General features: G+C 33.7%; 1 protein-coding gene across 1 annotated transcript in view; it reads left to right on the forward strand.

Moving 5' to 3' along the window:
• Positions 1 to 10,178, forward strand: part of KLHL8 (kelch like family member 8) — a 55,919-nt gene extending 45,741 nt beyond the window's left edge. Inside the window, exons 6-10 of the mRNA XM_011356384.2 lie at positions 3,211 to 3,223; positions 3,912 to 4,101; positions 4,309 to 4,468; positions 6,787 to 6,988; positions 7,223 to 10,178. Coding sequence (XP_011354686.1) covers positions 3,211 to 3,223; positions 3,912 to 4,101; positions 4,309 to 4,468; positions 6,787 to 6,988; positions 7,223 to 7,346 — 689 coding nt within the window. The 3' untranslated portion in view covers positions 7,347 to 10,178. The remainder of the gene's footprint in view (positions 1 to 3,210; positions 3,224 to 3,911; positions 4,102 to 4,308; positions 4,469 to 6,786; positions 6,989 to 7,222) is intronic.
• The last annotated feature ends 796 nt before the right edge of the window (positions 10,179 to 10,974 follow it).

The following is a 10,974-nucleotide window of genomic DNA, read 5'->3' on the forward strand; positions in this document are numbered from 1 at the left end:
AATAAATATTTATAGTTCAGTATAATAGTAATGGAGAATACTGTAATACCTCTCAATGACTGGAACTATATATGTATATGTCAGAAAGATAACATTTATTTTGCAGCAAATGAGAGATTAGATTACCTATTCTTTTCCTTTTTCAAATTTAAAATTCAGCAAATAGGGTGATGATTTGAAAGACTGAGCTTAATAATTGACATAAATCTAGATACTACAGTAATTCTCCCTTTTTGTTTCAGATCGAAAATGTAATTGAGGAAAGAAAAAGAGGGCTATCTGAATATTAAAAAAACTGCTTAAGAGTAGCTTTGTGTAGAGAACAAAAACCAAACATCTCTATTGCAATTTTAATTTTATTTAAAAAATAAATAAATAAATCCAAATAAAACCTAACTTTAAACATTGCTTGTATGGTTTGTATGTAGCAACATTCCGTAAGAGTTAAAAAAGACGTTACCAAAACAAGCAATTTTAAGTTGAACTGCATGAGGAGAAAGAGTCTTAGGGAAAAAAAGCTCATCTTGAAATGTACTATTATATCCCACTTATCTACAAATGACATTTTAATACTTTAATAGGGTTTGATTTATGCTCTGTGAAAACTACAAATAGTTTAAATTCTAGTGCTTGAATTAAAATGAGGGAGAAAATCTTCAAGTACATTTTGAATCTTTATCCCCTTGTCTCTTTATCATGCTAAGCTAATTTTTAGCCAAGGATTGAATGAAACTTTTCTAGCAAAATAGCGGTTGAATTTCCTTAATCTTTTAAAATATGCCCTGAGCACTTTACATTCGCTGTCCAACTGTATAAAAAATAATAGAAATGCAATTATTTCATCCTATTATTTGCTTATAATTTGTATCCCCAAATCATTTTTTCAGTATGCATTCCAGGGTCATTTTCACATGTAAAATATCTGGTTTCTTTATTTTCTCCACTTTTTCATCTTTCTAGTAAAATCGACTGTTGTTTGTTTAACCTGTGGTTTTATTGAAACCTATTATCCTAACAGCATCTCTAGGGGTTGATTTATTTATTCAGCAAATACTGGTTAAGTGCCCATTGCAAGACATACCAGGTGCTGAAGATAGAGCAATAAATAAGACAGCCAAAGCTCCTACCTCCATAGAGCTTACATTCTAGAAGCGAAGATACAAATAAAGGCATGATTACAAAGGTGATAATGTTAGCACAGAGTAAGTAAACAGTGCTTGAGAGGGGAGATCTTACAGTCTCATTTAACCTAAGATCTGAAGGTCTGGGATAATTTAATCTGTTAAATGGTGGTGGTAGGAAGAGTGGCGGGTGGAAAGAGATGAAGCGTCTACGAAAATCTGGAGGTGAATGAGAGGAGAATGCATGAAAGAAGTTCAGTACAGCTGAGAGATCAAAGGAAATGGTGTCAAGATATAAGGCTGAAACAGTAGGCAAAGAATGAGGGCTTTCTAGGTTTGCCAAGATTTCTTATTTTATCAATTGGGCTTTGAAATATGCACACACACACTATTTTAAAAAATAGGTGAATGATTTCTCATTCCAAAGATCCTCTGCATATGAAATAGTGAGAGATTTGAGAAGGCCAGAGTGAAAACAATCTGGAGACCAAAAGGGTTATTGTAATATTTCAGTCAAAAAATAATGGTGGCTTGGACTAAAGTAGGGATAGAGATAAGAGCACATATTTGAGAGAGAGTTCAGAAGTATATAATCAACAAGATTTAATGATAATTAGATGGGGGAGGTAGAAAGAATGATATCGTAGAGGCAGGGATGATTCTTCAGTTCCTGGCGTTAAGCAACTGGGTATGGATAGTCATGCAGTTTTCTGCATTAGAAAAAACAAGGCGGTGAACAGAATAAAATTTTTGTTTATCTTGTTATGGATGTACTCTGTTGCTCTATAACCAATTAGGAAAACCAATAGTTGTCTGTTGCTTTGTAATCAATTACTACGTACTTAGCAGCTTAAAACAACATTCATTTATTAGCTCACAGTGCCATAGGTGAGAAGTCCAACAGGTTTGACTTTTCCACTTAGGGACTCACATGGCCAAAATCAAAGTGTAGGCCGGGCTAGGCTCTTCTCTGGATGCTCTGAGGAAGACACTGCTTCCAAGGTCATTTAGATTATTGATAGAATTCTATTCTTTGTAATTATAGGACTGAGTTTCTCATTTTTACTGGCTGTTGGCCAGGGATTGCTCTCAGCTCCTACAGACCACTCTCAGGTCCTTTCCAAATGTTCCCCTCTATTGTCAAACAAGCAGCGGCATGCAGAATCCACCTCATTCTTTGAGTTTCTGACTTGTTTCCTGCTTCCCGCTGGATAAACCTTTCTGCTTTTAAAGGGCTTGTGTGATTAGATTAGGCCCACTCAGGTAATCTCTCCTTTGCTATATAATGTAGCATATCATAAGCATAGGAGTAAAACTAGAGGGTGAATATCCTGGTGGAGACATCTTAAAATGCTGCCCTCCACAATGAGAGTGAATTTCATTTCACATTAAGGTTGAAGGCCAGCAAGACAGATTTGAGGTAGAAATTGAGGTAGAATATATGTCTGGGTATATATGTTAGAGTTATCCTAAATCTATGGAAAAAATGAGATCACCTACAGAAAGAGAGTATAGGGTGATAAGAGGCTTTAGGGACTTTCATAATTTAATGATGGAGTAGAAAAGAAAGCACTGATAAAGGAAGCTGAAAAGCACCAACTAGAGATGTAGAAGGGAACTCCAATGTACAATGTCATGAAAATCAAGAGAAGAGAGGTTTGAGGCATAGGAAATAGCTAATAACATCATCTACTTTTGGGGTTAGTCTGTTAAGAGAGAGGGAGAATTATTAGGTACACTTATTGCTGCCATGATATGACTCATGTTCTAGAGGGCACATGTGTTTACACCTAAAATTTTTTCTATTCACAGTATTTTGTAAGTCATTGTTTATACTCGAGAAAAGAGGTTAAGGTGACTGAAGATGAATATTATCCTTCAGAACTCTTTCCTAGGATGCTCTTTTGGTAAACTTAGAATTAGAATCTCAGTAGAGCAGCTGCTCTCTAGTGCGTGTGTACATATTTCAAAGCCCAATTGTATAGTAGCTAATACATAGCACTTAATATGGGCCAGTCACTGTTCTTAGTGCTTTACCTATATTAACTCATTAGTAGTTGTGTCTACTCCTTTCTCAAATGGGTTACAGATGAAGAAGCAAGGTAGTAGAAGTTTATAAAATATTCTACTTTATCCAAAGTTTACACCAAGTCAATGACAGATAATAGTTTTAGAATAGTTCAACTTTCGATCGCTGCAATGTATTCTAAGAAATTGATATAATTTTTTTCTGGTCACCATTACAATGTATTGTCTTTTAACATGGACTAAGTCTCTTCCTTTCCTAGGAGAGAAATAAATGCCCTTCAAAAGAAAAGCAATGTTATATAAAACTTGTAATATAAAACTTGATTTTTTATGTGCTATTGTTTTCATGATACCCTGGAACAAAACTTTTCTTTGCAATTACATGAATTTAGAAATGAGATTGACTTCTGACCTCCATAGCAAACCATCTGTCAGTTCATCAGCCTCTCAATTATGCAACTGTGTGTTTTACTAATTGAATGTTTTGGACTCCATTTATAGTAGTTTGTTGGGTTTTAGTTTATTATTTTATTTAAATTTAACCTGTGTAGTCTATGCATTGTAAAACTCCAGAGGGCACTGTTCACATAGACCTGCACACTTTTGCAGCCCTGTAGCCATCTATTCAGAAGCTTTGATAAATCTAAAAATAATGGGAAAGAAAACACTGAAGTGTTAGCACGATGAATGACTTGCATTAGCACAGCTTTTTTGCTACCTTTTTTTCTAGTTAAAAAAAAAAAAAAAACCCAGGTGCTAAAGTGTGTTTTATTATCTTTGCAGGCGAGGAATTGCCTTGGCCTCTTTAGGAGGCCCGATTTATGCCATTGGAGGGTTAGATGACAACACTTGCTTCAACGATGTGGAGAGATATGATATAGAATCTGATCAGTGGAGTACAGTAGCACCAATGAATACTCCCCGTGGAGGAGTTGGCTCTGTGGCTCTAGTAGTAAGTTATGTGGCAGCTTGCTCATTGGGTTGCATTGCATCACATTTCTAACCAAATAAGGAAAGATCTGATATATTCATATCTTCAGTATTAATTACTACATTATTTCACGAAATACTGCTTTCTTTCACATTCTGATCTACCATTAGGACAATATATGTCAATTCAAAATCTGATATCATTTGCTTTTATTTTCTCTTTATTTAGAACCATGTTTATGCAGTTGGTGGCAATGATGGAGTAGCTTCTTTATCTAGTGTGGAGAGGTATGATCCACATCTGGATAAGTGGATAGAAGTTAAAGAAATGGGTCAACGAAGAGCAGGCAATGGAGTCAGTGAGCTCCATGGTTGCTTATACGTTGTTGGTGAGTGGGTGGTATTTCTGTGTTCTAATTTATTACAGGATATACAATGACAGTTTTATACAACAACAAACTAACTGAAATTATATTGCATTTAGGTTCAAATGGAATCCACCCTAAGATTTGCTTTTGAATTCTTACAGTTCACATTCATGCTTTTTTGTTTACATCTTCCTCTTCATGTTTAAAACTTCTACTTCCTTATTTTTACTAGGAGTAGCAAGTATATCTATCTAAAGTAAGGGATTACATTTAAATAAGATATGTATTTTTAATGTAAGGACACAAATTGAATGTACTTTGCTAAAATCTTTAAAGATTTAAGATATGTTTTTCTTATCTCACTTCAAGGGAATTATGTTGACTAAGCAAACCAATATGTATTTATTGTGCATGATGGGTGTTGGCATCTTTATGTTATTTTTTGACTTAACTGAATTGGAAGGAACCATAGGGCAATGCTTTCTTAAACTTTAATATGCATATGAATATAGAGGTACTGTTAACTGCAAGGGAGGGCCTCAGCTTCTGTATTTCTAACAGCTCCCTAGTGAAATTGATGCTATTTCTGGTCCACCCAACATACTTCCAATAGTAAGACCTATAATAACACTTATCTTTCAGAATTGTTTTAAGAATTAGAGGTAATATATATTAGGCATCTCAAACTGCATCTGGTACTTTGTAGTTTCCCAGTAAATGTGTAGCTATATTGTGCTTAGTAATCCCTTCCTTTACAGAGGAAGAAATGAGTTCAAAGAGGTTGTCACTAGCACATGCCTCGCTATGTTGATGTAAATTGTTTGGTGTTACATAACTTAACAGTTTTTTATAACAATAGCCTTTAAATATCTGTAAGTAATAGGAGTAATGCTGAATCTTCCAGTGCTCATGTGTATTAAAGAAGATAAATAACATAATTTACCTTTAGATCTTACCTGATCATCAGGTAGGCAATTCTGGGAGGAGTCAGAGATTTAGAGAGAGTAAATAATTTACTCAAAGTCACATGCCTAAGTAAATGACAAAGCTGTAATTTGAACTCTGGTCTATGAGAAACCAGAGTTTACAGTATACTGCTGCTACCTCTCGCAGCACCCTATCTAGCATAGGCACTGACATGTGTAATGTCAATAGAGTATCATTGTTGCTGTTACTTATTAAATCTTCTGGGCCCTTACAGTTAGAACAGATGTGGTAAAAATAAGACTGACTTAGGTTGAATGTTAAAAAAACCCTTCTTGGTCATTCACATCCTACTTAAAACTGGTACAATTGATTTGAATAAGAATATTTTGAAAGTAATTGCTAATTGCATCCTGCCTTTTCTATTCCTCTGCTTTGAATTCTGTATTATGAATTTATATGCATTACCTAGAGAAATGATAGGAAGCCAGTGGGAAAGGTGGCTGTTTTATATCATGATTGTGACAATGACACTACTGTATACATTGTTAAAGTTCATCAAATTATGCACCAAAAATTGGTGAATTTTACCTAAATTAAATAAGTTTAAACCCATTAGAGAAGTTGACTCTTGATATTATTTTTACTGACTTTGTTTCTAAATACACCGGTCATAATATCAACTCTTCCTGTTCTCAGGAAAATAGGCTTAGTCATCAAAGAGAATTATTACTCATGTAGACTGAGATAGAGCCTAAAAAAAGACAGTCTGTGTTTAACCCTCAGGAATATTATAAGTAACATTGTTATAATGATCTATACAGAGGACCGTTATCATCTAGAGTATGCAGCATGAAGACGTAGTTTTGGCAAAGATTAGTAAAATTCAGTCATAGTCCACTGTCTATAATTATGACAGTAATTACAGTTTTAAGAGAGATGGTTGGAAAACTTTAATTGTTATCTAAATAAATCAAATGATTTAATTTAGTTTCTTCTCAAACCCTATTACTGTTTGAAAATATAGTACATACATGTACACACACAGAGAAGCAATCTCAGTGCTGTCTTGCTTGCCTCTAGGAGGCTAAGGAAAAATATGAGTGTGTGTGTGTGTGTGTGTGTGTGTGTGTTTTCTCTTAAATTATCTTCTTAGATATGGGGACTCCAGTTTTTCCCACTTTAAGATTTTTAATCCTAGTAGTGAAGTAAAATATTATTTCAATTATCTTGAATTGTAGAAAATGTCTAGTAGGAGTTGGTAGTGGTGATAGGTGTTGAGGTGAATTATTTTCCCTGATTTTCTCTATTTTCTAAAATGTTTTTAAAAGATTGGATTTGTAGAAGCTGTTGAATTGAGATTTAACAGTTAATTTCTATGAAATGTAACCCTTTAAAAATCTTTCTTTATTTAGGTGGTTTTGATGATAATTCTCCTCTGAGTTCGGTTGAGCGGTATGACCCTCGAAGCAACAAGTGGGATTATGTAGCAGCACTTACCACTCCCAGGGGTGGAGTGGGGATTGCAACAGTGATGGGCAAAATCTTTGCAGTTGGTGGTCATAATGGCAATGCATACTTAAATACAGTAGAAGCATTTGATCCAGTGCTGAATAGGTAATTTTAATATTTTCTCTATGCTTTAATGGAATTTTCCAGTAACAGATTACTTACTCCAAAGTACTAAAATGCTACCAGATGTAGTTAATATAAAACATTTGGGATATCATCCTTAGGAAGCCTGCTTCTTTCAAAACCAGTCCCACAATAGGGAGTTTTTGTCTTGGTTGGTATTTTGAGTAAAGTAAATCATGCTTTGTTTTAAATAATATTTCTCCTCTGTCTTTTCAGGTGGGAGCTTGTTGGATCTGTGTCTCACTGCAGAGCTGGAGCAGGTGTAGCTGTGTGTGCCTGTTTAACCAGCCAAATTCGAGATGTTGGTCATGGATCCAGTAATGTTGTTGACTGTATGTGATTTGAGTTCCAGCCGCCAACAATTTAGTCATATCTGTCTGATAGGCAAGAAAGACAACCAGGATTTTGTATGACCATCTTTGAACAGTTTTAACTGCTACTAGAGTCTTATTTAAATGTAAACTGTTGTATTGAGACTAAGTACAACTTTTGGAATGGTAGCTAAAGAATTATTAGTAGTGAAGTTAAATTAGATACTTCCCACGTCAGCAAATAACTGAGTAGGGAAAGAAGATATTCTAACCTGAAACCATACCTCCTCTGAAAGATGTTTAAAAGTAGTGCCAAAACCTTGAAATCTATTTTTTTAAAAAGTGTGGATGAATCAAAATTTAAAGTGGAGTCATTTGCTAAGTTTTACCTTCCTTTTTTTTTTTTTTTGCCTAAAAGTGTAAACCTTAGGCAGTGGATTTTTTCTAAAGGAGAGTTGAGAAACCTAGTCATCAACACAAGGATATCAGGATACATAAGAGATCTGCTCCTTTTGAAGAGCATTTCTACTTGGTGCTGATGAATTTATGCCTTGCTTTTTCTAGATGTTGATTTTTCAATTTCTTGCATAGTTATAGAAGTAGAAAAAAATGTTTCATCTTTCTGAGTACTACTTGGCTGCATTTTTAAAAGCTTATTAGGAGTATTGTACAAAGATCTTAATTTAAGTTTGAATGATTAGGACATAAAAGACCTAGCTGAACTAATTTCATCTGAATGAATGTACACTTTTATTTTTTTCATCCCATGCAAAAGGAATTTTTTCATAATCAAAACTTGAACCAGAGTAAATATTACAGGAAAGCTTTAGGGTTGATGTTATTCTGGTCAAGAGACCTTGAGAAAGAATGGTACCAATTACATGACTCTAATGAGTGGAATCTGAAAATACGTTTAACGTCCTTCTTTGATTTATTTAATCATTTGACTTTTGAACCCAAGATTTATTATCTTTTTCTTTTGCTATTTGACATCATCCTGGTTTTTCTAACTGTACAGAATCTAGATTAATTTATTATCAGAAAATAAATGCATTTTTACAAAAACCTTTTTTATAATTTTAGTTTACTGATTAGTTTAAGTCCCTCAGTACCAATAAAAGATATTGTTGGTAAAAACAAAATAATTGAAACTACTGTTTTTCCTGTTTTATTTAATCCCCTCTGGTATATTTACTGAACTTTAATTGAAAATATTTCTGTACATTAATTTGAAGCCAGGATATTGATACAGCTACTGATACACCTCTTCGTGGTTTTAACTAGCATTATAAAATGGTACTGTTCATTATATGTATTTTTTAAAATATTTATGAAGAATATTAAAATATTTATTTCGAATTTGCAAGGCAGTTTGGTACCTCTTTCCCAGGCCTTCCTAAATTTTCCTTTAGCCAAGCCTTAGACTTTAGTGTAGTTCTCTGTTGGTCAGTCATCTGGTTCATAAGGAAGCTGAGCAGTGAAGAACCATAACCCTAGCCCTGAAGTTCATTGCCTAGTAGCTCTGATGGCAACCTGGGCTTGTCAATACAGTAATAGATCAGAAAGTCACATTACAAAAGCCAGTGCGTATTGGGTATAATAGACCCCAGAAAAGAAAAGGAAAATTGTAAAAGGGCTCAGGCTAGCAGATAAAGGGGTCTTTCAGGAAGCAGATTTAAAAGTTCCCCAGTTATGCTAGTTTTTGATTTCAGCCTTTGGGCAAGTTCATATGCCATTGCCAGATCTGAACCAGTGTTCTCTTGTATGACTATAACCATATTTCAGTCAATCTCAAAAGCATTTGATTCTATAACACTTAACTAGACTGGCTACAACTGACTGGATGTAGAGAATAAGTCTCAAAACCTGGTTTCAGTTGTGTATTTCTCCTATCTAATGAAGTTTTTGTATTACAGTGTTAGTCTAGCTATGGTTACTGGTATATCTCTTATATTTATTTTTGTGGTGAAGGAGATTTTGATCTTATTGTTTCTAAGATTATTCAAAATGTTTTTTTCTTTAACATTTCTGCTTTTGTCATGTGTATAAAGTTTAAGAGCATGAAGATTTCCATTTCTGGTTTTATTTTACAGTAGCCATTTAACATACTAAGTTAGATGACTAGCTACCCATAAAATATGAACTACTCATAAGAGAAGTAAAGTAAATGGAACATATTATGTATGGGCAGTGAGCAGCATAGCCTTGAAAGACCTGACAATGGTGTGAAAAGATAAATAGTGGAATCAATATGCATAGTCTCTTTATTAAACACACATTCTTTGAGACAAGAAATGAGAGTCAGGCTGAAGGAATCATGCATTTAAAAGATGATTATATTCATAGGTATAAATAGATGAAATACTCAAAGATGGCTACTTAATTGTGAGATCTGTTACTTTAACCTCAGATGTTCACAGCGCCTACCAAAAAGTGATGTAAAATAGAGCTAAAAATTTGAAGTTGTAAATGGAAAAAAAAAAAGTGGAAATTTGCATATTCTTCAAGATATATTTTTAGGTGCTTTCGTGTGATTTTCCCACATAGTTATTAAAGCCACTGCTTTATTATATTGCACTGTCACTTTAAAAACAAAATAATTTCACTTTATTCTGTGTAACTGATTTTTTTTAAATGTTTGAATAAACTTTATACTCCCTTTAAGGAGTATTGTTTATTCTCCTAATTTGCAAATGTATTTTGAACTTAAAATGCTGTTAAATGCTTAGATAAGAGATTGTTGGAAGTCATATAAACTACTCTGGCAATTGGTAAACATGAGAATTTTTTGTTCCTTTTTTTCTCCGTGTGGTATATGATAGAGAATGCATTTAGAATCTAATTCATATCTTATCTGTTAAGAATGTTTTCTGTGGTTTCTCATTTTAGACTTTTAAAGAAATTATTGGGATGTCATTGGCTCTTTTTCCTCTTTATGAGGAGTTGCAAGTGGCAATAAAATTTTAATATTAATTTTTTAAAAACCATATATAAATCTGTGTAGTGAAACTCTAGCAAATCAAAGTAATAAATTATCACGTACACTCCCAAATACTGAGATCAAAGAGCTGGGTTTATATTAGTGCTATTTATTGACTAAAATATATTGCATGTATCTATTATGAATAGGAATTTCTTTCTATAAGGTCTGTGTAATGTTGCTTCTCATTGCTTGCTTTTATAGAATCTTACCAAAATGATGTAATTGTTTCCCCATCCCTCAAATACAAATCAATTTAGTAGGTTGGCTGCAATATTTTTTTCATAAAAGGGATCTTTTTGTTTAACCAAAAATAGGAAGATTTTCATTACTCTTACAAGAAGAGTTAAAGGCAACTGATGTCAGTTTTTGCACCAGTCTTAATGACTGATTAAGCAATTGTCTCTTCAGCAACTGCAGACTTGTACTATATAGAAATGACATTCTTTATGCATTAAGATGAATCTTATCCTTCCAAGTAGTAACCTGGTGATGCTATAATTTGGATGTTTGTCTGTTTGTTTGTTTGTTTGTTTTGAGCAATGTTGCCATTGCTAAGAACTTTTCCGAAACTCCTCTTTGAAAATAGCATGAAGAGTTCATTTGCGAGTCATCCCAGAGAACTGGTCTCACAATAGTCATGTTAATTTTGAACAAGGTCTTAACTATCGCCCTGT

The sequence above is a fragment of the Pteropus vampyrus genome, unplaced genomic scaffold (genome assembly GCF_000151845.1).
Source record: "Pteropus vampyrus isolate Shadow unplaced genomic scaffold, Pvam_2.0 Scaffold25, whole genome shotgun sequence".
Lineage (NCBI taxonomy): Eukaryota > Metazoa > Chordata > Mammalia > Chiroptera > Pteropodidae > Pteropus > Pteropus vampyrus.